We start from the raw sequence: 27,337 nt of genomic DNA on the forward strand, positions 1-27,337 counted from the left end.
ATGAAAACTTTCTGGCTGCAGATCAAGGTAATAGAGTTTCCCCCTTCTAGTACCATACCCAATTGTCTTCTGAATTCCAATGTCTTTAAAAACACAAAGGTTAGGCCAAAAAACCACAATACAATGCAGAGTACGAGTTATTTGAGCAACTGATAATAGATTATGATTGAGGGTTGGAACAACTAATACAGAATCAAGACTCAGATTTTTAGTGAGAGTGATAGAACCTTCTCCAATAACGTGAGATGGAGTACCATTTGCTGTAGATACGATATGTTGTTCAGATGGTTTCATACTTTTAACATGATGATTGTCAAAGGTCATATGATCAGTAGCACCAGAATCAATTATCCATTCACTATTTCTACTAGGAGCGGAAGTATTAAGAACCTTACCAGATATAGCGATTAAGACTGATGCATCCTCAGTTGTGTGAGAAGTGGAAGGTTCTGCTACTACAACGGAAGATTGATTATTTGATTTGGAGTTTCATTTGCGAGGCGCTTTTGTAGGATCCCACCATTCTGGATACCCGATAAGTTCATAACATCATGACTTTATATGCCCAGTCTCACCACAGTGAGTACAAATGCGCTCTAGTTTGGTTGTTCCAACCTCATAGCTACGATTCTGAGATCCTGATGTTCGATTTTGATCACTGTTAGGACCAGTTGGTCGAGCTGTTTTAGGCTTAGCTCGACGTGCTACCATTGCAGATGTCTCAACACGATCAAATTCACTACTTAAAGTGGTTCTACGAATAGAGTCACGATGTACATAAGCATAGGCTTCTTCAAGATCCAATATCGGGTCTTTTCTGAGTATTTCGCCACGGACTTGTTCGAATTCTGCATCCAATCCGTTTAAGAAAATATGAACATGCAGTCTTTCAAAGGATTTTCTATAAGCAATCACATCATCAGGATCTTTCATTATAGTCCTGTCACGATGATCAAGTTCTTGAAAAATTTCCACAAGATCACTATAATACGTTGATAAAGGGCGACCAGTCTGTTTGGTGGAGAAAGCTCTCTGATTCAATGAAAATAATTGTGATTCATCTGACCCATCATAGAAATCTTTTTTGAGCGCATTCCATATTCGCGTGCGGTACGCAGCCGAATATAGCGCTTCATAATATCTGGTGACATAGAGGTTAACAACCACCCCTTGACTTTTTGACTTTCAGCATACCATTTCGCATAAGAGGCATCCGTTTCTTGTGGGAATGGTGTTTTTCCCATAATATATTCGAGTTTTTCTCGTCCTACAATTTGCATCTCCATGATCTGGGACCATACATCATAGTTGACTTCGGTAAGAGTGACGCTAGTTGTAAAACCAGAGTTTTCGGATTGCATATGAATAATCGGTGTTGATTCCTTCGACATGATGAAAAGAAGATCGGCGGGGACACCAAAAAAAAATAATATTGGTCCGATCCGTAGACTGATTCGGTCTGGTCCCGTTCGCTTTCTAAAAACAAAATTGGTCAGGTTCGATCCGGTCCGGTTCGGAGACTGATTTGGTCTGGTCCGGTTTACGTTAATTTGCTGGGCTGATCTTGGTCCGTCCGAGACCGGGTCGCTCGGCAAATAAATAACCCGGACCCAAGTTTAAACGAACAAATAAAATTTACTGTACCTCTTCTTCGTCGAGACGCTCGACAGTGCGTTTCTTCCCCTTCGCCGGTGTCAATTGGGTTGACGGTTTTCGGGAAGGCCGTCGTCGGTGCAAATTTTCTTCGTCGAGACGCACGTTGGACCGGCGCCGGTGAGGCTTTTCTCCTTTTTCTTTTGTTTTTTTTTCTTCTTCGTTGGTCGGCGAAGCTTTTTGATGGAAGGCCGAGCACTGGCTCGGCTACGATCGTCGGCGGCCTACGGAACTTCCGAACAACTCTTTTTTTTCGCGGCGATTCGTCGGTCGGCAAAGTTTTCTAATGGAAGGCCGAGCACTGGCTCGGCTACGGTCGTCGGCGTAAAGCTCTGTTTCGCGGTGAAACAGAGTCTGTCGACTGAGATTACAGAACAGAGCTTTTGCTCTGCTCTTCGGCGATGAGAAGGAGAAAGAGATGATTCTCCTGCTCTGATACCAACTCGAAAATAATACTTCACTTTCAATCTTAATTTCTTATTCACATCATCGGCTTAAATAGCCGTTTTACAGAATATACATGAAAGAATTATGAGTGATTAACGAGATTACACAATCACCGGATTTACAGAATATTTACATAATTTCTCCTTAAGGGAAGAAATCTCAGAGTAAATATTAACACATTAATTAATTAATTTTAATTCCTAAACATAAGTTGGTTAATAAGAATAATATAATTTAAGCTCATTTTATTGAATTGATCATACTTTAATTTTTACAGACGAATTATAGTTATATTAACTCAAAAGGAAATTGTTTTTATGGATTTACAACAGATAAGGGATATAAAAAAAAAAATGAACTCTACGACATCATTTTGGTGACATTGAAGATCGTGGTGTATATGTGACATTGTTTTGGACAAAATAATGTAGCAATGGCATTGTCAAGCTACAGTTGCATTAGACAACCATATCTATTTACATGATATAGAGAGATCTAAATGTGTAAAATGTATCCGAGATATAGACAGGACCCACTAGCTGCCTGTAGTGACAGTAAGTGTCCCGAACCCACACAAAAGGTCAATAATCGTCCAGCGCGATCCCTTGTCCCGAGGGTGGCAACAAATTGGCCCTGCTTGGGAGTACTCGTTGCTTGTATCAAATTCAAAGAAAGACATAGAACCTGAGGTTTTTAATATTTCCTCCCCGACCTCCCACATTGTTTGCGTTGAAAGGTGAGGAACCCCTTTGGTGCCGAAAGAGAGGGGACAGTCCTCAATCTCTTTCTTTGTCCCATTAGTTGTTTCTGTCTTATACGGGAATCTCTCTTATGTGACAACGAGCAGCCTAATCAAACCGGTTCAGCTACGTTTTACCTTTTATTTTATTTTATTATTTATCAAAATAAAACTAAAAGGTCTCACTCAATTGGTTACCAAGTTACCTGTTTATCATTTGTTAAACGGGCAAGAGTTATTTTATTTCTATTAATTAAATATCCATTGGAGTGTCATTGTTCATAATTATATTGATATAAAAGCCTTTTCCATTCTGTTTATACACCTCTAATGAAAATATGATTTATAAGGAAATATAAGATCTATCTGTCTTTATCGTGACCATCCACGTATAACGATCGCCCACGAAGCGCACACTGGAGATGTCGCTGACAATCTACCGCCCTCGTGCAAATTATACTAGTGTAAGGGAATCCAAAGCGTCAGCCCTAATAAATAGACACAACTATGTGTTGAAATATGTTTTCCGTCACACGGACCCATGTCACTGAAATTAGTCGGGCATGTGCACAGCACTTGCGTCATAATCAAGCGTAATCTGATCCTTACAGTAACTAAAAATTTAAATTAATCAAAATGGAATCTTAAATTCTTCAACCCCATCCAATATTATATTAGTAATTATATGAATATACAAAATGATAGATGTGAGTTCATTGACATCCAATTGCAAGGTGGTATTTTGGAATAACAATATCCCACCTTACTTTAATGCTGACTTCAAGAAGAACACTTTCGTCTATCTAATTAAGTTAAATTATATTATATTATTAATTTATTTTTAAAAATAAATTATATTATTAAATTATTAAAGAATCTTCCTTATAAAAAAATGGATCATATGTAGATTTTCAACATCTATATAATAATAAAAAAATTAATTTATCGGACTTATCCTACCTGCAATAATGTTTTTGTCATTTTTATTTGTTTTTTTGTATAATTTGATCCCCGATCCAACATGACATATTTACAAAGTGGGACGAATATCTCTGGTCGCCCGTCTTCGCTCTCGGAACTGACACTCGTAGTGGTTGGTGACGCCGCGTATAACTTGCTCTCGTCTTGGAGGGTTTTTTAAATGTATTTCTCCTATATGTTTTAATACGAGATACTGAATGTTTTTTTTTTTTTTTCCTGTTAATTTTCCTGTTCAAGTGCTCAATCATCCGGTGCGATTTCTGTATTTTACTTGTAAACAGCAAATATTGAAGAAAAACGCTTTTAAAAGTTAAAACTTCAAAGGTGGTAGAAACGTCACATAATCAACAGGAAGCATAAATAAATTCGTAAAAACAGAATATAGTTTTTAATTTGTTTTTGTCGTTTTAGATTCCAGTAAACTGACGTGACGTAAGACATATATGATAAGCTTCCCCGTTTCCCCCTCCTTACTGCGGTCGCCTCTATCTAGTGGAGTCGAGTGGGAGAGAAGATATTGAGGAGAAGAGGTAAACCAAAATTTCAAGCTATCCAGACAACTTGGAAGGTTCAAATACCAGTTTTTGTGGGAGACCCTGACTCTTTTTCGTAGCTTCAGTGCAAGGGTGGGTTTTTGAGCGGTTTCTAAGAAGTTTAGTTTAGGCGTGGGCGTGTGTGCTATAGACTAAGAAGAAGAAGAGCCGTGCAGCTCTACTTCAAATAGCAGCAAATTACACACAATACATGTCAAATCTCTCCCCCGTCTTCTGCGGATTTTCAGAGTGAGCGGTTTTAGAAGAGATGAGAAATGGCTTAATTGGAAGACCTAGTAAAGAGCAATTACAGAAAAGGCAGAGAGTGAAGGGGCCGGTGGGAGAAGATTAATCAGCAAGACGAAAGAAGAGAAAGATGCAGTCTGGTTATGGAGTTCCAGAGATGCAACAATTCATGGTGGACAGTTGCGCTTCACTTTTGTCTATCTCTCACGATATTGGTAACCCTTCCCAACAGCAAAAGCTCCACCAACATCATCCGCAGCAGCAGCAGCAGCAACAGCAAAATCATCAAAGATTTCACCATCTTAGTCCTATCCCAATCACCCAGCAGTTTTTCCAGCACCACCCCTTTCACGCCTTTCAGCAGCAGCAAAGGAGATTGCACCAGCAATTAGTTGGTCTCGATCTGGAATCAGGGCCTGAGAACTCCAACTCCCCCTCCCGAGTCTCGGTCGGCCCGTGTCAGCCCCACTTCGTCGCGACGAATTTTAAGCTTGGGGTCAATGAGAGTAGCTGCGACAGAGAAGCTTTACATGAGGAAAATACAATGCTCCGATGTGATGACGGATCGAATAGTCGGCCAGTTCACCCCCGGTGGCATGACAGAGAACAAGAATCCGCCATTAAAGAACCTTTCTGGTATGAAAAGTAAAAGTGAATCTATTTTTCGCGTTTCTCTTAGTCTCAACTGGATTCTTTCTTGCAAAAATACTACGCGGCCTTTGGTCGAGATATAGATCTGACAGACAAACTTTTTCACAAGCGCAGTGAAATAGACAAATGGGAAAAAGCTAAATAACCCTAAAAAGAAGATAAAATAAGAAGAAGCCGACAGATTGATTATCTTCCCTTTTCCTCTCTTTTCAAGATTTTCTGATTCTTCTTCAGCATATGCCGCTTCCAATTAGGAGTTTTCGGTACGCTCCTCATTCTAGGAGGAAAGGCACGAAGATTACTGAAAATCAAAATCAATGATTTTTTCCTTCATATTGATTTCTAAAACAAAATCACAGGTTTGATTCCTGATTTCGCAATTGAGTATTTCAGTTTTCTTAAATTATTTCTTTGCTATATAACCAAATTGTTCTTTCTCGCACTTGTTAATAATTTCTTCATTGATAGTAAGAGTTTCGAGTAATGGATCTGATCATCTTCTCAAATTTATGATTTTCTTAACATTTCGACTGATAAATGGCAACTATCATTTTCTTTTTCTTGTGAACCTTTTAAACAAAAATGATCTTTTATGATCTTGTATTGTAGGAAGCCGCTGGACATAGAATACTTGAACAGGAACAGCAAGCGGTGCAAGGAAAAACTTGAGGTCTCCACCAAGTACTGCAGGAAAGGCGAAGAAGGAAATGAAACCAAAGAAGGCAAGAGCAGCGGCAGCAACTATGGACTCTTCAGCGAACTGGAAGCTATCTACATTCGTAGTAGCGGAGGTGGCGGCGTAGCAAATAATCAAGATGGTTCGGGATCAGCTCTCACCGGTGATAACAATGGACAGACAAACACTGCCACAGCCGAGCCTGCTAGTGCTCTTCATAGCAGCTTCGATCATGGATCAGAAACATCCACGGGAGAAGAAGTTCCCCTACAAAAGCTTCATAAGAACAGGAGAAAACAGAAACGGAAGCCTATCATTTTTTTTGTGTCATTCTTCCAAAGTCTTGTGATGCAACTGACGGATCATCAGGAGAGCCTTCATAGGAAATTTTTAGAGGTGATGGAGAGGAGAGATCAGGAGAGGACTGAAAGAGAAGAGGCATGGAGACGGCAAGAGGCTGCAAAGGCCAACCGGGAAGCCATGGCTAGAGCCCAAGAACAAGCACTGGCTTCCGGTAGAGAGACAGCCATAATCTCTTTATTGGAGAAGATCACCGGCGAAAGTATTAGCTTGCCAAGCAAGAGCCAGTTTCGAATCGATTTCCAAAGTCAAGAGGAACATCAAACATCAGACAAACCTACTGAAAATTTGGAAAATCTCAGCAATGACAACAATGGTAACCGTATTATTGACAGCACTAACACTCGGAGATGGCCTAAAGCTGAAGTACAGGCCTTGATTGGGGTCCGGAGCAGCTTGGAATCCAGGTTTCAAGAGCCCGGACTCAAAGCTCCACTATGGGAGGAAGTTAGCTCTTCAATGGCTTCTCTGGGTTATCAGAGGAGTGCAAAGAGGTGTAAAGAGAAGTGGGAGAACATCAATAAGTACTTCAGGAAGACGAAGGACACTGCAAAGAAGCGGCCTCAGCAGTCCAAGACCTGCCCTTATTTTCATCAGTTAGATCAGCTCTACTCAAAATCCCAAAATGCTTCCACACTCGGGTCTTCTGTAGTCCCTCGAAAGAACAATTTGGAGCTATTGGACGCCATTGTCGTGCCATCTAATAACCCTAACCTGCAAAACCCATCTCTAGACTTCGTTCAGGAACAGCTTGAGATGCGCACAAACTTCAAGTTTCCTGAGATGGGTTCCCTGAATTTGGATTTTACTGGTAGCGATAACGAATGTAACGAGGTCAGTGAGCTTAATGCTGGTCAGGTACTGCTTCAGCTCCAGCAAGAGCAAGGCAATGGAGAAGAGGTTAATGGAGACGAAGACGAGCAAGAAGCAGACGAAGAAGAAGAGGAAGAAGAAGGAGAAAGTCAAGACAATGAGGAAAATCAAAATGAACGTGATCAGAAAGATCGACTACAAGAGAACATCTTTTTCCGCATTGAATCGTGAATGCATTGGCCAGACTAAGCATTTCAGCTGGCTTCTTCCCCTGGTTGGCGAGTTCTTTTCTTTCTAATTGTTTCTTATGAAGTTTTTGTTAGAAAATTAGTGATCGAGTTACATCATCTTACATAAATATAAAAGATAGGCATATTAATTAAACGGCTGTATATTTTATATCCCATCGCCGGAAGAGTGCTCTCTCTTTTTAGCTTTCTTCCTAAAAAATTCTAAAATTGGCATATGATTGTTTTCCTTATCCTTCTCAATCTACTTTCTACATTTTTTTTTCCTGTCTTAACTTTTATCTTCTTGATAGCTTGTTTATTTATTGAATAAGAATGACAACGAAAACTGAAAGTTAATAGTTTCAGGCACAGCCTGGCCGTCTGTTTGCGAAAAACCAGCTGATTCTTGCCCTTGGAAAGTAAATTTGTTGTATTCTTAACTGCAATAGAAGTCTGCATGGATTGCCATATTTTTTTCTCTGACCAGTACGGCTCAGGGAAGTAGTGCTGTTCAGACTCCAAACATGACGTTGTTGATCACTATTCTCATCAGATTACTTGTGTATTTTGATCACTTATTGCGAATTGCAGAGAGATTGGTCTTGTTTGTTTTAGCCGCGCATCATTTAAGGAAAATCTTAAATTTACCATACTGACCAGTTGATGTTTTGGTGAAGGAAAGAATAATTGGAAGTGGATTGAGGTGAGAGAGTGAGATGGAGGCTGTGTGATGAGCCTCTCTGCAATGTGAACTCCTTGTGGAATTGCGGTTTAGTTTCTGAAAGAGTTATGACGTCAGTGATCGAAATTCCGACGGTGCTCGTGCACAAGACAAGCAGAAGGCGGGCGAAAAACCAGGAAAACCTTCCTGCAAGAAATCAAGGCTTCTGGATCAGATCCAGTTCAAAAACAAAATTCGGAAAACTGTGCTATCTCAGTCTTGGCTGAGAATGTGTTTGATGAAATCCAAAGAGAGAGTGTGAGGGAGAAGATCAAGGAAGGCTCTTTATGTAGCGATTAATGGGGGGCGGTTGTTTGCTTCACTTAATTTCGATTCGGAGCAACAGATTTTCAGTGGCTTTCAAAGGGTACGTCACTTGCTGGGGATTTTCCCTCTGGCTGTTTCGCATGCCGGAAGGCTATGGACTGATCCCTCCCTTTTTGGGAAGGATAGAGATGGACCCACAATGGCTTCAGAGCAGACCCGTCTGGCCACATAATGATGAGTTGAAGCGCCATTTCGATTCCGTTTATGTAGTTTCGACGGAGACTGATGCAATGGGGAATACCAACCATTGGTGGATGTGAACTTTACTAAGAAGCATTATAGGCCATGAGTAGAGGTTACTGAGACTCATATTTAACTTTTTAATCTGTCAAAAATGATTTCCCTATACTGATCTTCGCGTCGAGACAGCAGAGGCTTTTGTGTCACGCATCAGTGCGCTCCTTCTCCAATCTCACAGAAGATATGCTGAAGCAGACATTTCATATGAATAATCCTTGTTTCAAAGGAACCAGCGCTGAGACAAACAAGAAGAGAGTCCAGCCTGTCCACTTTTTTTATGGGCCGAGACAACATATAGAAATAAGTGAAAACCCATATGAGACTGGTGCCATAGAGAATGCTAACTGAAAAATAGCTTTCTGCAATTCCCTTCTTGTAACAGGCCCGCTTAAAAAAGTGTCTTAATGGATAAGTGTTTCCTAACAGGTCGGACATGGATTTTACCCATTAAGGTAACGGATGATCAGCCCAACCCATTACGATCATAGACAGGTAGGGTTTTTGACAAAGCTCTAGAGGAAGAAGACGGTTTTCTCTCAGTGTCCGTTTCACACCTTCCTCTCTTTCCCCTTGTTCCTCTCCAAAGTGGCAATCCTCAACCTCCTGAGATGTCTCGTGTTCAGGTTTTTCTTGTTTGTTGAGCATGTCCTTATTTTTTCTTGTCTGTTGAGCACGAGATGTCTTCCAGAAGAGAAAGTGAGGTTCACAGGAGTTTTAAAGATGTTTTTAGTTATATTAGTCTTCTATTTATATTGAGTTATTTACTTATGCAAGGACTCATATTTAAGTGTTAGGGTTTGGGAGTAATTGGGACAAGGGTACTTTAATTGTAATTGGACTTTACTACTTTTCTTTATCATAAATAGGGGTTTATGTACTCAGATAAAAAAAAGAAGAAGTTATTGAAAGTTTTCTCTTTTCCATAAATTCAACATGGTATCAGAGCAAGTTCTATGAGTTGACTCGGTCAACCCACAGAGATAATGTGATCATTTTCTGATCTATTATTTCTAGCCGTTTAGTTTCATATCTATCTTTTTTCTCTCTTTTCCAAAAAAATTATATTATTTCTCCCTACGTTGTGTTTCTTGTCACGGACCCGATTTCGGAAGCTCTCGCTATTTAGCCAACATCGGATGCTGCATGGATTACATTACTGCTATCGAACCGCTTCTCTTGCACCTTTGATACTCCGTGAGCGAATCACACGCTCGGGAGAGAACTGTGACATCCTCCGTGTTCTCCACGCCGGATTGCCTCAGTAGGTGAAGAACTAAATTAACTAAAAACCGGCCCGGTCCTTGGGTGGGGGAGTTTGAATGGAAAAAAAAGGATGTAGGAGGTCTCTGGACTAAATTATGGTGCTTCTTGCTGTCTTCGGCTCTTTAAAAGATGACAAAGGATTTGGATGATGGGGACATGGCTGCTCAGTTGGAGAAGCAATTCACTAGAGAAGTCACCCAGCCGTCTCATCTCCATTGATAAAGTTGGTTGCAACTTGCAAGAAACCACCTGTTTTCTGTATTATCACAGAGTATCTTGCAGGAGGTTCCTTGTGGGCCTTCTTGCATAAGCTTGAGCAGAAGTCCCTCCCTTTAGATAAACTTACTACAATCTTGATAGGTTCTATCCGATCAACAGATTAACTCAGATGAAAGCTTGTGTTGATTTCAGGATTCCATCAATTTAGCTCATGGAGAAAAAGGGAGAGAGACCCATTGGGAGAAAACCAGAGGAAGAAGAGGTTATGGACTTGATTTTCTAACCCTCCCCCTGAAGCTCTATTTATAGATTAATGAAACTACTGTATTACAATAATACCCCTAAACTTAGGGTTTAGGGTTTTAACGTTGGAACTTTAGCTTAATTACAGCAATGCCATCTCTATGAGATGACCCTTTATTTACCACCTGCCATCATTGTATGTTGGCCTATGGGCCTTCTCCTTTATCTGTGGACTTTGAGCCCGTCTTCTATATCTCTTGGATGCATGGGTCTTCCTTGGTCTTATGGGTTTGGGCTCATCTTTTAACACACTTGGATATGTGGGCCTTCTTTGGTCATGTGGGCTTAGGCCATATCTTCTAACACCCCCCCTCAAGTTGGGGTGAAAGAACAACATGAACTCCCAACTTGTTGCAAATGATGTATAATTTTTTTTGGTATAAAATGGCACATATTCCAACACTCCTCCTCACTTTGGTGTTCTTGTTCATGAGGCTCAATTGGCATAATATTAGTGAGAGTAAATGTTAGGATCCTCACGAGCCATGGATCTTGTCACCCTCCTCTCTTCTCTTCCTTCCATTACCTTGCTTAATGTTGAGATGGAATGAGGGGTTGAAGGGAATTGATTTTCGGAAAGGAGAATTGGGGGAAAAACAGAAGAGAGCTTGAAGGAGCTCTTGACCTGTTTATCTAAATTACGTTAACTAAAGTGAACTCAATTCATAATCTTCATTACCCTAGCCGTCCCCTTAAATAGGGTGGAGGACGTCCAAAACCCTAAAGACCTCTTGGGTCAATGGTTCAAACCAATAAATGCTAAACCAACCCAAACCAAAGACAAAACCAAACCAAGAAACAATTACATGGAAATTGAAAAACACATTCATTAATTCCTATGCCTGTTGGTAACTCGTGATGCTATAGAGTCCATAACATCACCCCCCTCCTGGAGAAAGAGCTTGTCCTCAAGCTTGAAGGAAGGATATAAAAGTCGAAATGCTGATAACGGCTCCCATGTGGTGTCACTGGGATCGGCATCCGCCCAGTGGACTAGAATTTCCCAATCCCCTTGAATGTGGCGTGCTTGTATTACCTGAGCTGGAAGAGAAAGGACTCTGCCCTCATGTAGTGGCGGCAGTGGAGTGTGCAGTAGGGGCGAGTCACCCTGGAAGGGCTTCAATTGGGAGACGTGAAATACATTGTGGATCTTTGCTTCCGGTGGTAGCTGCAAGCGGTATGCCACGGGCCCAATTTGGTCCAATATCGGAAATGGACCATAATATTTTGGTGACAACTTATGGCGCTTGGCTGCAGTCAGGGACAGCTGGCGGTAGTGTTGAAGCTTTAACCACACATAATCTCCAGGGCAATAAGATGCCTCCCGGTGCTTCTTATCATAAAAGCGTTTCATAGAGTGTTGGGCCGCCTGCAGATGTGTACGTACCTCAGTGAGCATAGCATCTCGTTCAGCTAATGCTTGGTCCAAAGTGACGACTTTGGATGCCCCCGGTTCATATGGTAACAAACGAGGTGGATCTCTACCATAAACTACCCTGAAAGGAGTAGTACCCAGTGCTGTGTGGTAAGATGTGTTATAACAAAATTCTGCCCATGAAAGCCATTTCACCCATCTTCTAGGTGCGTCTCCCACAAAACAACAAAGATACATTTCAATCGTGCGGTGGAAACCTCTGTTTGGCCGTTCGTTTGTGGATGATAGGCAGACGAAAATGCCAATTGGGTGCCCTGTAATTTGAATAATTCCTTCCAAAAGAGACTGGTAAAAATGGCATCCCTGTCACTGATAATGGATGAGGGAATTCCATGTAATCGGACAATGTTGTCCATAAATAATTGAGCGACCTGAGCAGCAGTATATGGATGCGCCAAAGCAAGGAAGTGCCCGTATTTTGAAAACCGATCAACGACGACGAATATCACCGATTTACCTGATGAAATGGGAAGACCAGCAATGAAGTCCATGGAAATATCAGACCATATTTGAGATGGTAGTTGCAGAGGTTGCAGTAGGCCGGCTGGACTTAAAGATTCGGCCTTGTTTCTTTGACAAATCTGACAGGCAGCTACATAATCAGCAATTGTGCTCTTCATGCCCTTCGAGTAAAAGTCCCGACTGATTCGGAAATATGTTTTCTGTCGACCATCATGTGTGCTATCATGGATAGAGGACAGGATGGTGTGAAGAAGTGGGGATGTATTATGCAAAAAGATCCTGTTTTTGTAGAGAATGAGACGATCCTGAATTGTCCAATGAGGAGCAGCTATCCCCTATTGAATATCCTGATATAATGACATGAGATCTGGATATTATTTACTTCCTCACGAATAGAATCTAATAGCAGTGCACGTGGGTGACTGATAGCATAAATTTGAGTGGCGGAAATATCCCGACGTGATAAGGCATCAACCCCCAAATTCGAATTACCTGGCTTAAAATGAACCGTAAAATCGAAGCCCATGAGTTTAGTTAACCAATGCTGCTGTGGGGATGTGGTGAGGCGCTGTTCAAGAAGATACTTGAGGCTGCAATGATCTGTACGAATGAGAAACGGTCTTCCCCAAAGATAAGGTCGCCAATGTTGGACAGCCTTGGCTAACCCAATCAATTCCCTCTCATATGCAGCTAACTTATGGTGGTGTTGTCCCAACTGACGGCTGAAATAAGCAATGGGGTGTCCCAATTGTTGTAACACTGCCCCTATACCTCCCCCGGAGGCATCACATTCCACCACAAATTCTGCCTCAAAATCTGGTAATTGTAGGACTGGCGCTGAGGCTAAGGCCTCCTTTAACAAGTTAAAGGCCTGTTCTGCTGAAGAAGACCTAGAAGGCATTTTTTTTTAGCAGGTTGTTGAGTGGTGCTGCTATCTGGCCATAAGATTGGATAAATTTTCTATAATATCCCGCTAAGCCCAAAAATCCCTTTAATGCTATAGTGGAGGTGGGAACCGGCCAATCTGTAACTGCATGTATCTTGCTCTGGTCAACTTTCACGCCCACAACTGATATGACGTGGCCCAAATATGCCACCTCAGATGTACCCATAAAACATTTCGATTTATTCAAAACCAAATGATGAGAGCGTAGAATGGTAAATACCTGGTGGAGGTGGTGGAGATGTTCTTCCCAATTTTTGCTGTAGACCAGAATGTCATAAAAAAAGACTAACACATAGTGGCGCAGAAGTGATGAAAAGACCTCATTCATGAGGGCCTGAAAGGTGGATGGTGCATTGGAGAGACCGAAGGGCATGACGAGGAACTCGAAATGATCGTGATGTGTGTGGAAGGCAGTCTTCTCCACATCCGCCTGGTGAACTCGTATTTGATGATAGCCCGATTTCAAATCTAATTTGGTAAAAAATGTAGCACCATGTAACTCATCCAGCAACTCGTCCACGACTGGAATGGGTAACTTGTCCTTAACTCTGTGCAAGTTGAGTTGCCGATAGTCGACACAAAATCTCCAAGATTTATCTTTTTTACGTACAAGTAACACTGGTGAGGAGAAAGGAGATCGACTGGGCTGGATCACACCCTGAGCTAGCATATGCACGCACTGTCGTTCTATTTCATCTTTCTGGATATGCGGGTAACGATAAGGCTGCACCACTACTGGATCAGTTCCCAACTTTAAACGAATGCGGTGATCGCAATGACGCACTGGTGGTAGACCTGTAGGGTCATTAAATAAATCCGAAAATGCTGTAAGTAAAGGAGCTAACTGATCATCACCTGTGTGTTGAATATGCAAAGTGTGAAGTGCGTTAGGGACCTGTGCCACAATGCCTTGTAATGTAATCTGGCCCTGTGGTGCTGAAAATGTCATAGTCCGAGCCTGAAAGTCCCATAATATCGGTCCTAATAACTGGAGCCATTTGACCCCGAGCACCAAATCAAATCCAGCCAATTGAATGACTAGTAAATCTGCCTGAAAGGAATGCCCCTCAATGGTGAAAGGGGTGTTAGCACATAACCCCACGCTAGCAATTTTGGCCCCATTGGCCACTGAAACTGAGAGTCCCCTTTGTTGTTGAATTTCCAATCCCAATTGTTGCGCGGCTGGTTCACTGATAAAATTATGTGTGCTGCCCGAATCAACTAAAGCAAGTAGCATGAGATGATGTAACCTAGCCTTTACTTGCATGGTATTAGAACTACGCAGGCCATGCATGGCATGGAGGGAGAGCTCTGCTTCCTGTTGTACCTCTTCAACAATTTCATTTTCATGAAGCTCTTCTGAATCTTCTTCCAACAATTCAATACTAAATAAACGTTTACAGGTATGTCCAGGCAGGAATTGTTCGTCACAATTAAAACATAGGCCCTTTGCCTTTCGAGCGTCCATTTCCTGTTTAGTCAAAAATTTACGTGGCATAGAGTGTGGAGGCACACTAGTAGCCTGATCTGCTCGGTTAGGGGCAGAGGACCCAAAACGTGGACCAGATGCAGTACCCTGTATTCTGTTTTGCCAAAATGGTTTTCTTTGTAAAGATTCTTTTAGAACTCTCTGTTTGTGCTCCACAGCCCTGGCATAATTCATTGCTGAGTCCAAATTTGTCGGACCCAGTAATTCCACTTCCAATCTGACTGCCTCTGTCAATCCAGCATTAAAAATCTGAACATGTAGGTGAGGAGGAACAAATTCACTAGCTCTGGCCAACCTTTCTTGGAACGTTTTTTGGTAAACTTCTAAGGTGCTGGTCTGTTTGTAGTTGATCAATTCTCCCACTGGGTTGCTGCTAGCTAGAGGTCCGAACCTCAACTAGCAAGCATGTTTAAAGTGCAGCCAATCCTGAATGGAATGGACATTTCGGTAGTGATGGAAGCACATGAGCTCTTCATTGAGCATGTGGTAGGCGGCCAAAGTAACCTTGTCCATTTCCACCGTTTGTTGATGATAAAAGAATTGTTCACATTTCGTGAACCACAATAAAGGATCTTTAGAGCCATCATATGTAGGAAAGTTAAGTTTAAAGTACCTGGGAACCGTTGATGGTGCTTGTGCGTGAGTGATCATTGAACCCATTGGTTGGAGTAGGGGTGGATTTGGTGGTGGCGTGAATTGTTGGTGGGGAACTGGTTGTGGTTGAAAATTGGTTGCTGGTGGTGGCGTTGGTGCTTGAAGTGCAGCAAGTTGTCGGAGGATGGATTGTAGAAATGATTCCAGACTTTGTAAGGTAGTATTGATGTGAGAAATTTTAGTACCTTGAAGAGTGGATCGTTGTTGAAGTTCTGAAAGGACTTGACGTATGTCCTCTGGAGAAGAGGAATCACCGAGGGTGGACCTGTCTGATACCACGTTGTTAGGATCCTCACGAGCCATGGATCTTGTTACCCTCCTCTCTTCTCTTCCTTCCATTACCTTGCTTGACGTTGAGATGGAATGAGGGGTTGAAGGGAATTGATTTTCGGAAAGGAGAATTGGGGAAAAAATGGAAGAGAGCTTGAAGGAGCTCTTGACCTGTTTATCTAAATTACGTTAACTAAAGTGAACTCAATTCATAATCTTCATTACCCTAGCCGTCCCCTTAAATAGGGTGGAGGACGTCCAAAACCCTAAAGACCTCTTGGGTCCATGGTTCAAACCAATAAATGCTAAACCAACCCAAACCAAAGACAAACCAAACCAAGAAACAATTACATGGAAATTGAAAAACACATTCATTAATTCCTACGTCTGTTGGTAACTCGTGATACTATAGAGTCCATAACAGTAAATCACTCCTAGCTGCTAAGACATTGCTCCATACTCCAGTCTTAACTCATGCTGGATCTAAGGCACACTATGTCATCTGTAGCTAGTGTGTCTATCAGCATTGCTTTGAAGTGTCCACCTCCACCACCGTGTTCCTCCACAGGACAACGACTCTCAAGTAGTAGAGTAATATATGACATTAATGGGGGGGAGAAGTAATATAAATATAATAATAAGTTCCTCCATCATGGTGTCCCAACCTTTGACATTTGATATTTTTGACGGGGTATTAAGTTCCTCCATCATGGAATCCCAACCATTGGCATTTGATATTTTTTACGGGAGTATTAAGTTCCTCTGTCATGAAATCCCAACCACAAATATTTTTGACGGGTATTAAGTTCCTCCATCATGGAATCCCAATCGCAAATATTTTTGATATTTTTGACAGGGTATTAAGTTCTTCTGTCATGGAATCCCAACCGCAAATATTTTTGACGGGGACAAATAAATAATGGTACGAGGCCACCTCTTCTTCAATAATAATGTCTCATCTAAAGAGACACAATAACAATAGCTAAAATGGGCTTGGCCCATATAACACAAACCAAAATAATCCTTGTAAAATTGACCCATGAAATAATCTAATGCACATATCTGTATTAAATAATATGCTGACCAATGAATAATTTGTCAATTCTTCAAAATAATAATCCAGCCAAAGAAAAATTTACCAAGTCGAGCCGAGTCAATTTGTAGACCAATATATCCAAGTCACGACACAAATATGTATAAGCTTTGGTCTAGACATGTATACCGAAGCAAAAAATAGGTCCAAGTTGGTCTAGAAGGGCAGCCTAGGGTTGCTGGGTTGTTGGGTTGACCCGAACCGGTCTGGGTTGGGTTGGAACATGCGCTAAACCGACACAATGAAATTTTCCTAACTTAGAAAATCTAAATAAAGCAATAGTACCTTCTTCCTCTCCGATGCCAAAGGACTCTTGGTGGAAACAGAGCTCAGAAGGCAACTTTCAGAACAACAAGATTTTGAATAGATAGGACTTTTCAAAAAAACTTCACTCCAGAAGAAACCTTCCAGAAATATCATATAGAAAATCATATAGAAACCTTCCAAGCCAGAGACTGCCAATTCTGATATCTTCGGAAGTAGAAAAAAAAATGCTAGTAGCAGCAGCAAAACAGATATGGAAACCAGAGGAGTTTCAGAAATCTGCTATTAAATCTGGCTACAGTATCATCTTCTTTGCATACAACAACAAACAGAGAGCATAGCTGGCGCTTGGGAAGCTTGACAATGCCAACATAGTGCTGTCAATGAAGGAGAAGGCAGACAAAGAAGAAGCTAGCTGATTACTGTGAGCCAACAGACAGAGAGGAATCAGAGAATTTTCTAGAGCAAGACTGCTATCGTAGAGTATTTTTGGCAAGATTGAAGACGATGCTAGCACAGACCGTCAAAGAGCAGCAATAACTTAGTTGGTTCGGAATGAACAACTCTACTAAGCAGAGCAGGGATCTAACAGAGTGACTCAAAAATATTTTTCTGGATTGAGTGGACCAGAGATTAAGCCAGATCAGTATAATGGTAGTAAGCCAGATCAATATCAGTATAAATTTCGCAAAGAATAATAGCAATAATATCTTCAGTGATCTCCCGATGTTACAATGTGGGACCCATCATGAGGACGTTGGACACCAAGAAGAGTCCTCACCCAATCAAGCACGAATTAAGGAATTAAGAAGCACAAGCTGAAATGAGTTAGAAGACTTGAAGATCAAGTGGAATCCACAAATATCTCACGAGTTGGCAACCTTATCAAGATGAGCTGGAAGATCATGAGGGACCCATAAGGATAAGGCCACGAGCTGGCATCCTCCCTTATATTCACGTGAATGAAGAAAGAGTTCTAGTTCAACTCATATTAGTCTTCTAGTAGATTGGTTTGAATAAAATTATCTTAGAGAGTTAGAGTTGGAATGTAGTTAGGATTGAAAGGCTAATTGTATAAGGACTCTACCTCTTCATCTACTATGAATAGAGGTGTTTTAATTCAGAATTAATGAACTTACACATTTCCTTCTTGAGTTAATCTCTCTCTCTCTCTCTCTTTGCTTGGCTCCACCTCTCTTTTCTCTTGTATTTTTTCTTCTCTCTACCTGAGAGCTCTTCTTCCCTTTTCTTCTTTTTTCTTTCTTCTTTCTCTTGCTCAGAATTATGGAAAAGACATTCTAAATTCAATATGATTTCATAGCATTAAATTTAGGATCCCTCGTCAAAGGGATGCTCTAAGGAAGTGATGATCAACACCACTCAAAGAAGGCTCTTTTGTGAAGGAAGAACACAAGCCATGAGATAAGTGTTCAAATTTTTTTTCTTCATGTTACTGGTTTTCGAATTTTAGAAGGTGATTTAAGGGTGAATATGTGAATGATTTCATCTTATTATATTATGGATATGCATGCCTCTCTATCTAGAAGAAGCTATCAAAACAATTTTGTCGGTTTAGAAATTCTGTTAACCGAGACCAGTCCTTGTTCAGATTGTTGGAATTTTTTTTCTATGGAAACAAGAGTCCCCTGATATAGAAGATTGATATTGAGTCTCTTATGAATGGTATTAGAGAAAAAAATCAGAATGATAATTTAGCATCAATGCTAAAATTCCCCATACATCGAGTTGTTTGAAGAGTACTACTTGGTGTTATTAGTAGAATTTTTTTTAAGAAGGGCCTGTCATGGCTGAAGAGAATATGAATATCAAAAGTGATATACTGAGAATTACCACCATACCCTTACGTGGGGTGTCAAATTTTATGAGTTGGTCTACATCAGTTCAGAGGTTCCTTATAACAAAAGACATACTTGGTCACCTCACTACCTGAGGACCACCTATTGATGAAGATGATATTTTTTTATAACAAATGGTTAAAAAATGATACTTTGGTGATTAGATGGCTAATCAATAGCATGGAAGAACATGTCTCCAACAATGTCATTCATCTTGACATTGCTAAATAAATTTGGGAGACATGTACTAAATTGTACTCTTGACCGGATACTCTACATAGATCATATGACATTCTTCAAAGAATGTTGAATACTAAACAAGGAGAAAATATCCATGAGTACTTGGCCTGCTTTAGATGCTTTCTTCAAGAGTGGAAATTAGCTCAGCTTTCAACCACAAATATTTCTATCCAAGACAAACAGAAGGAAGCCTTAATTACTGCTTTTTGTCTTGCAAATGTTAAACCCCATCTTGAGATTGCCAAGAGTCAACTTTTGAGTGCTTTTGCTGTCCCAAGTTTGATGCTGTATGTGCAACACTACTTCGTATTCCACACACATCTTCCTCCACTACTGAAGTATCATCTGCAATGTATTCCGATCATAAAGGATCATCATCTGATCTCAACCGAGGCCGAGGTAGAGGTTATAGAGGAGGCAGAGGAAGAGGTGGAAGGACTGGTATTGGTAGAGCAGATGGGAAAGAATGTAATCATTCTAAAAAATTTGGCCACACTATAGATCAATTCTATTACAAGGATTTCAAGGCATGCACTTACTATAGACAATATGGCCATTATAAAGAATTATACTATCAAGCCAATGGACAGTTAGAATTGACAAGGTCTAATCAAGCCTTTATAAGTGATCCATAAGAAGAACAACCCACAAAATCAGCAACACATAAATTTTTTACTGATGAAGAGTATGAGCTACTTCAAAACATGAAGACAATGCTGAGTTCTTCTACTAGTTCCTCCGTAACTACTGCTGCCACTAACGCATCAAGTATGCCATCTGCCTCATCTTCATCCTAGATAATTGACTCAGGAGCCTTCGGGCATCTTACAAGTAACAAAAATTTATTACATTCTCTATCTCCCAGTCTTTTACACAAGTTTGTTACCATAGCTGATGGTTCTCAAACCAAAGTCCAAGGGAAAGGTTCCACTTCTGTCACACCATCACTTTCGCTCACTGATATTCTTTTCGTTGCTACTTTCCCTTTGAATCTATTATCTGTTAGTCAGCTGACAAAATATTTTAATTGCTCTGTTACCTTCTCACCCATGTCATGTGTCTTTCAGGATCTTATAACGAAGCAGGTGATTGGAAGAGGCCATGAACAAGGGGGGCTTTACTACTTGGACATGCCAAAAGTGAATATGGTTTCCACTACTGAAAATGAGACACGGTTATGGCACAATCGGTTGGGACAACCATCTGCACAATCTCTTTGTTATATGTTTCCTTCTCTTGAAGTAAGGTCAGGATTTCATTGTGAGGTTTGTCAATTGAGTAAACATCAAAGGAGTACATACTCTCCTCGTCCAGAAGTAAAAAATGTTACTCCATTTTATTTAATTCATATTGATGTTTGGAGGCCCTTGAATGTCTCCAACATTTATCAATCAAAATACTTTATTACATTTATTGACGATTTCACTCACACAACTTGGTTGTTTATATTTAAGGAGCGTTCTAAGATACCATTTATTTTTAAGTTATTTCATGCTATGGTACTCACACAATTTGATCAGAAAATAAAAATTCTTCGGTCTGATAATGCCAAAGAATATGTTTCCAAAGACCTTGATTCTTTTTGTCTAGAAAATGGCATTATCCATCAAACATCATGCGCCTACACTCCCCAAAAAAATGGTGGACCCAAATGGAAGAATCGTCATATTCTTGAGGTAGCTCGAAGTTTATTATGCCATGAAATTTCCATACTTTTATTGGCCTCATGCAGTCCTTACGACTTACTTTCTTATAAATAGTCTACCATCTACCATTCTTGGTAATAAATCTCCTTACTCTAGATTATTACCAAATGATGATCCATTTTCACTAACTTTGAAAGTCTTCGGATGTCAATTTTTTGTTCATAATTCATTTCCTAGACACAACAAACTTGATCCTAAATCTATCAAGTGTATCTTTTTGGGATACTCTCGCACACAAAAGGATTATGTTTGTTATAGTCCTACTCTTCAACGTTTATTTGTGTCCAGGGATGTAACATTTTTTGAAGACTCCTCTTTTTATTCTGATAGTGGTCCTTTTGGTCTATCCTCAGTAGCAGGTTCCCCTTGACCGGTTGTGCCTCGTGATATAGAAATTATTCCACCCCCAGAGCAAGTGGCCGACACCACACCTACCGAGTTAACAGATTCAACAGAGGTAAGTCCTTCATCACCAGTTATTTTTGGCCCTCAATATGATACTCGTCCTATTTCTATAAGGAAAGAACCTAGATCATGCACTAGACATTCTACTTCTCATCCCATTTCAAATTTTGTGTCTCATCATTGCCTCTCTCCTTGATGTTGTCAGTTTCTTTCTTCTATTTCTTCCATTTCTTCCATATCTGTTCTACAGTCCTATCAGGAGGCTCTACAACATCCAGGGTGGAAGGCAGCAATGGATGAAGAAATGAAGGCCCTTAATGACAATCATACATGGTCACTGGTTCCTCTTCCAACAGATAAAAAACCCGTTGGTTGCAAGTGGGTTTATACTGTCAAACATAATCCAAATGGGTCAATTGCACAACTGAAGGCTCGACTGGTTGCCAAAGGTTATACTCAGTGTTATGGAATTGATTATGAAGAAACCTTCTCTCAGTGGAAAAAATAAACTCGGCACGTATATTATTATCTCTGGCAGCCATTTCATCGTGGCCAATATATCAACTTGATGTGAAAAATGCATTTCTTAATGGTGATATTAAAGAAGAAATTTACGTGCAACAACCACCTGGGTATGTGGTTGAGGGGGAGTCAGTATGCCGCCTAAAAAAATCTTTATATGGTCTAAAGCAATCCCCTCGGTCATGGTTTGAGAAATTTAGTCAAGCCATCATACGGGCTGGTTTTTACTGATGCTCTAGAGATCTCAATATTTATTAAAAATACACCAATAGGTAAGGTGATTCTGGTTGTATATGTTGATGATATTATTTTAACTGGGAGTGATTCCGAGGGCATCTAGAAAACAAAGGAGAAAATATGCGTTGAATTCAAGACGAAGGATCTTGAACTACTTAAATATTTTTTGGGTATTGAAGTATTACAATCTAGACAAGGGATTGTGCTATCCCAAAGGAAGTATGCCCTTGATCTACTAGAGGAGACAAAAATGATGGGATGAAACTAGTAGACACTCCTATGGATTCAAATACAAAATTATGTGGAGGCACTGGAGAAGATGTAGATATTGGGAAATATCAAAGACTTGTGGGATGACTTATTTACCTGTGTGTAACAAGGCCAGATATTTCATATGCAGTAAGTGTGGTAAGTCAATACATGCACAAGCCACAACTTAGTCATTGGCAAGCACTTGAAAGGATACTACGATATTTGAAATAAGCTCCAGGAAGAGGACTTCTCTATAAAAACCATGATACTTCAACATTGAAGGATTCTCAGATGCAGACTGGGCCGGATCCCCGGATGACAGAAAATCTACTTCGGGATTTTGTATGATGGTTGGAGGGAATTTGGTTACATGGAAAACAAGAAAAAAAATGTAGTAGCACGGTCTAGTGTAGAAGCAGAATATAGAGCCATGGCACACACTGTTAGTGAACTCATATGGATAAGATCTTTTCTCACTGAATTGGGATTCTACAAAGAAGCTTTGGCAGATCTATACTGTGACAATCAAGTAGAAATACACATTACATCGAATCCAGTGTTCCATGAAAGAACAAAGCATATTGAAGTGGACTGCCATTTTATACGAGAAAAGTTCCAAGCAGGTTTCTTATCTTTGAAGCATATATCATCACAAAGTCAAGTTGCATATATTCTCACCAAGCCGGTCACTCACAAGATTATGTCTACCATATGCAGCAAGCTGGGCATTTATGATGTCTTCTCACCACCAAATTGAAGGGGAGTATTAAAATGTGGTACCCACCATGGTGCTCGAGTTGGGGGGACACACCATGAGGACGGTGACACCAAGAAGAGTCCTCACCCAGCAAGCACGAGTTAAGGAATTAAGAAGCACAAGCTGAAATGAGTTAGAAGACTTGAAGATCAAGTGATACCCACAAATATCTAACGAGCTGGAAACCTTATCAAGATGAGCTGGAAGATCATGAGGGACCCACAAGGATAAGGCCACGAGTTGTCCTCTTCCCTTATATTCACGTGAATGAAGAAAGAGTTCTAGTTCAACTCCCATTAGTCTTCTAGTAGATTGGTTTGAATAGATGTTGGAAGATGGGCTTGAGCCCACAAGCTCAAGGCAAGAAACTCACACGTCAAAGGAGTTGCACATGTGGGAATTATGATACTTCACTTAAAGATGGCATAGAGGTGTAAATATGTGTTCTTTTTATGTTGTTTATTTCAGCAAGTTGTAGCCCTAAGGGCATTGTAAAGACTATAAATAAAGGCATTGGCTAAGAGGTAGAGCATTGAAGCACTCTCCTCTCTTTCCACAAATTTGTCCAACCCTCATTTTCACTTTGACGCAAACCTCTTTTCCCTTAATCCAAACTCTCTCCTTCCACGTCTTTCTTCTTCTCCTCTCCTTCTCTCTTCTTCTTCTTCTTCCTCGTTGATCTAAAGTTCCTTTCACAAGATCCTAAATTCCACTTGGTATCAGAGAAAGGAGTTTAGGATCCCTCTTGATGAAGTTATTATGGAATCTGTTCAAGTTGTAAAAGGAGTTCAATCATGAAGAGATAAGTTCATTCTCTTCTTATTTACATTTTATTTCCTTTCCTTATTTACATACTCCTCTTTACTATTTTTTCTACTTCTTGAACTTTGAATCACATCAAGTCAAGATAAATCTTTATATGTTGTGAAGATTTATTTTTATGATTAAATTGATGTTATAATCTTGATCTTCTTGTAAATCAATCACAAACGTGATCAAAATCATTTGCTGTTTACGTCTTATTAAGACTGATGGGTAAGATTCAATTACCTTTATGTAACTTGGATCAATCTTATTTGAGGTAGAATTCCAGCACATGTTGCTATAACTTCTCCTACTTAATGTTACTCATAGGTTTGTGTTGTGTTGTTGGATGCCCACTATATGTTTGGTGAAATTCCAGCAGCCATTTACCCTTTGTAAGTTCCTTTTGAACTTCAACAATTGAATTTTTTTTATGTTGAGGTATCCCATGAGCTGAAGAAAAATTTCTTCCAAGTTTCTTGATTTGCCTTTAAATCTTTTCTAAATATTTTCTCTATCTCTCGGTTTGTGTTGGAGTTTCGATTAAGGCCTAATTGGTTGCATCTACCTTCTTCTCTTTGTTTTTAAGAATACAAGAGGAGTTGAGTGATGGCTGGATGTTATTCTCACTTGCTAAAGGCACAAATTTGTTGATAATTTGGTGCTTGCTCTCGTGAAAGAAATTGGTTCTTGTTCTCTTTTTTGGTGACTGATTTGGTCTACGGGTTCTTCAAATTATATTGAATAATTGTTCTTTGAAGAAGGCCCCTTACCTTGACCTCCACATTTGACTTGCCTCATCATGGAGAGTGGACACAACAATAATAAGAGTGATATACTTCGTATTACTACAATTCCACTTAGAGGTCTCTTCAATTACATGAGTTGGTCACAATCAGTTTGGAGGGTTCTTATTACTCGTGATTTCTTATGCCACGTTATTAAATTTCCTCCTCCGATTGATGAAGAAGATGAGACCTACCACAAGTGGGTTAAAAATGATAACATGGTGATAAGTTGGCTCATCAATAGCATGGTAGAGCATGTGGCCAACAATGTGGTCCACTTGGAAACCGCCAAGGACATATGTGACACTTGTGCTAAGCTTTACTCAAGTACTGCCTCATTACAAAAAGTATATGATGTCTTACAAAATATACTGCATACGAAACATGAAGATAATATTCAAGAATTTTTGGCTCGATTTCGAGGCCTTTTCCAAGAATGGAAACTAGCTCAGCCATACTCCACTGATATTTTCATTCAAGAACGACAACGAGAAGTTTTGGCAGTAGCCATTTGCTTATTGAATATTAAACCTTACCTTGAGGTTGCCAAAACTCAGCTTCTAAGTTCTTCTGCTCTTCCATCCTTCGATGACATTAGTGCTACATTACTTCGGATACCGGATTCATCCCCTCCTTCTCCTATTGATGCCCAATCGGTGATGTTCTCCGATAATTGGGGTACATCTTCCTCATACGGAGGACGGGGTAGAAATATGAGAGGGGTGAAAATAGAGGTGGTAGAACGGGTCCAATTTCTTCCTGTACTGAGCCTCGAATTTTCACTTACTGTGGTGGTCAGAGCCACCTTGTGGCAACATGCTGGAAACTTCATGGCAAGCCTGATTGGGCCACGACTAACCTAGTCTCTGTTAGCATTGAGAAACAAGAAGATAAGACTGAATCATCCTCCGAAAATGTGACTCTTACTGCTGAAGACTATGTTACATTTTAAAAAATGAAGTCCTTCATGGAATCATCTATTCCCTCATCATCTAATGCTGCCACTACTATTGCCTCAGGTATGCTTTCTTCCTCTTCTTCCTCTTAGTCTTGGATCATCGACACCGGGGCCTTCGTACATCTATCAGGTAACAAACACTTGTAGCAATCCTTGTCTCCTTATTATCCTTAGAAATTTGTTACTATTGCTAATGGTACCCAAACCAAGGTCCTTGGCAAAGGTTCCTCTCTCTTACCTCATCTATTCCCCTTCAAGATGTTTTGTTTGTCCCTCAATTTCCTTTAAATTTGCTCTTGGTTAGTCAATGAACCAAACAATTAAATTGCTCTATCACCTTCTCACCGTCTTCTTGTATATTTCAGGATCTCACTATGAAGCAGGTGATTGGTGGCGGCCATGAAAAGGGGGGTTTGTACTACTTCACTCTTCCACAATTAGCTGCATTATCGTTCCCTACATCCAAGGCTTGGTCATCCGTCTACCCCTTCACTTTTTTCTTTGCTTCCGTCCTTAAAAGAACTTTATAATTTCAGTTGTGAGGTTTGTCAATTAAGTAAACATATTAGGAGTACATATTCCCCTTGTTTTACAACTACAAGTGCTGCTTCTTTTGAGCTAATACATTCTAATGTATGGGGACCGTTATGTGTCTCAAATATTTCCCAAGTTAAATATTTTGTCATTTTTTTGATGATTTTACTTGAGTGACTTGGCTATATTTATTTAAAGAGTGTTCAAAAATTCTTTCTTTGTTTAAAAAATTTCATGCTATGGTCTTGACACAATTTGGGAAGAAAATTCAAATCTTTAGATCTGATAATGCTAAGTAATACATGTCTCATGAATTCAAATCATTTTGTGATAGTAATGGGCTTATTCATCAAACATCATGTGCTTATACTTCTCAACAAAATGATATTGCTGAAAGGAAGAATCGTCATCTTCTTAAAGTTGCTCAGGGCCTCCTCTACTCCATGAAGGTACCCTATTTCTATTAGCCTCATGCTATACTTACAATATGCTTTCTTATTAATAGGTTACCTTCACCAGTCCTTCATCATAAAACTCCTTACTCTATGTTATTTAATGGTGAAGATCCTTTTTCTCTTCCTTTGAAAGTGTTTGGATGTACGTGTTTTGTTCATGTTACATCCCCACATAAAAATAAACTTGATCCATGGTCTATGAGGTGCATTTTTTTTGGGGTACTCTCGCACCCAAAAAGGTTATGTCTGTTACAATCATACCCTTCGGAGGATGCTTATCTCTAGGGATGTGACTTTCTTTGAGGACACCTCCTTCTACTCTTCCCATGATGCTCCTCTAGGATGGACTTGTCCTTCTACTACTCCTTGTCCGCTTGTGCCTTTTAATCTTGAAGTTAACCCATCCCCTGATGCACCGGCCGTACCTTCACCTATGGAGTTGTCAGATCCACTAGAGGTAAGTCTTTCTCCTCCTATGTATGGGCTTGAATTTGATACTCGGCCTATTGGTTTAAGAAAGGAACGTCGTTCTTGTACTACTTCGCATCCTATCTCAAATTTTATGTCTCACCATCACTTGTCTTCCGAGTTTTTTCAGTTCCTTGCGTCTCTTTCTTCTACTTCAATTCCACAGTAGTATCAGGAAGCTCTGAGGCATCCAAAATGGAAGGCGATTATGGATGAAGAAATGCACGCCTTATACGAAAATCAAACCTGGTCCTTAACATCACTCCCGAAGGTAAAAGACCGGTTGGTTGTAGATGGGTTTTTTTGGTAAAACATAATCCGGATGGATCGGTTGCTCGAT

At 40.2% G+C, this 27,337-nt stretch overlaps 2 protein-coding genes and 1 pseudogene across 2 annotated transcripts; 2 read left to right on the top strand and 1 right to left on the bottom strand.

Moving 5' to 3' along the window:
- Positions 1-549: 549 nt before the first annotated feature.
- On the bottom strand, positions 550-1,391 carry LOC137935264 (uncharacterized). Its single transcript, XM_068779950.1, has 2 exons — positions 1,067-1,391; positions 550-959 (listed from the first exon to the last, which is right to left on the bottom strand). Exons 1-2 carry the CDS (start codon positions 1,389-1,391, stop codon positions 550-552), a joined length of 735 nt encoding a protein of 244 aa, XP_068636051.1.
- Positions 1,392-4,352: 2,961 nt separating this feature from the next.
- LOC137934546 (trihelix transcription factor GT-2-like) lies at positions 4,353-7,573 on the top strand. Its single transcript, XM_068778954.1, has 2 exons — positions 4,353-5,235; positions 5,860-7,573. The coding sequence occupies exons 1-2, from the start codon at positions 4,730-4,732 to the stop codon at positions 7,328-7,330; spliced, it is 1,977 nt and encodes a 658-aa protein (XP_068635055.1). The 5' UTR covers positions 4,353-4,729; the 3' UTR covers positions 7,331-7,573.
- A 776-nt stretch (positions 7,574-8,349) lies between these two features.
- Positions 8,350-22,840, top strand: LOC137935265 (uncharacterized mitochondrial protein AtMg00810-like; annotated as a pseudogene).
- The last annotated feature ends 4,497 nt before the right edge of the window (positions 22,841-27,337 follow it).

This window comes from Aristolochia californica, unplaced genomic scaffold, assembly GCF_029961685.1.
Source record: "Aristolochia californica isolate CCGP_79_NKW_82.1479 unplaced genomic scaffold, dmAriCali1.0.hap1 SCAF_6, whole genome shotgun sequence".
In the NCBI taxonomy this organism is placed as follows: Eukaryota; Viridiplantae; Streptophyta; class Magnoliopsida; order Piperales; family Aristolochiaceae; genus Aristolochia; species Aristolochia californica.

Coding starts and splice junctions, on each gene's coding strand:
- LOC137935264 (XM_068779950.1), bottom strand. CDS start 1,391: ATGTCGAAGGAATCAACACCGATTATTCATATGCAATCCGAAAACTCT. Junction 960..1,066: donor AAAAAAGATTTCTATGATGG/GTCAGATGAATC, acceptor AAATTTTTCAAG/AACTTGATCATCGTGACAGG.
- LOC137934546 (XM_068778954.1), top strand. CDS start 4,730: ATGCAGTCTGGTTATGGAGTTCCAGAGATGCAACAATTCATGGTGGAC. Junction 5,236..5,859: donor GCCATTAAAGAACCTTTCTG/GTATGAAAAGTA, acceptor CTTGTATTGTAG/GAAGCCGCTGGACATAGAAT.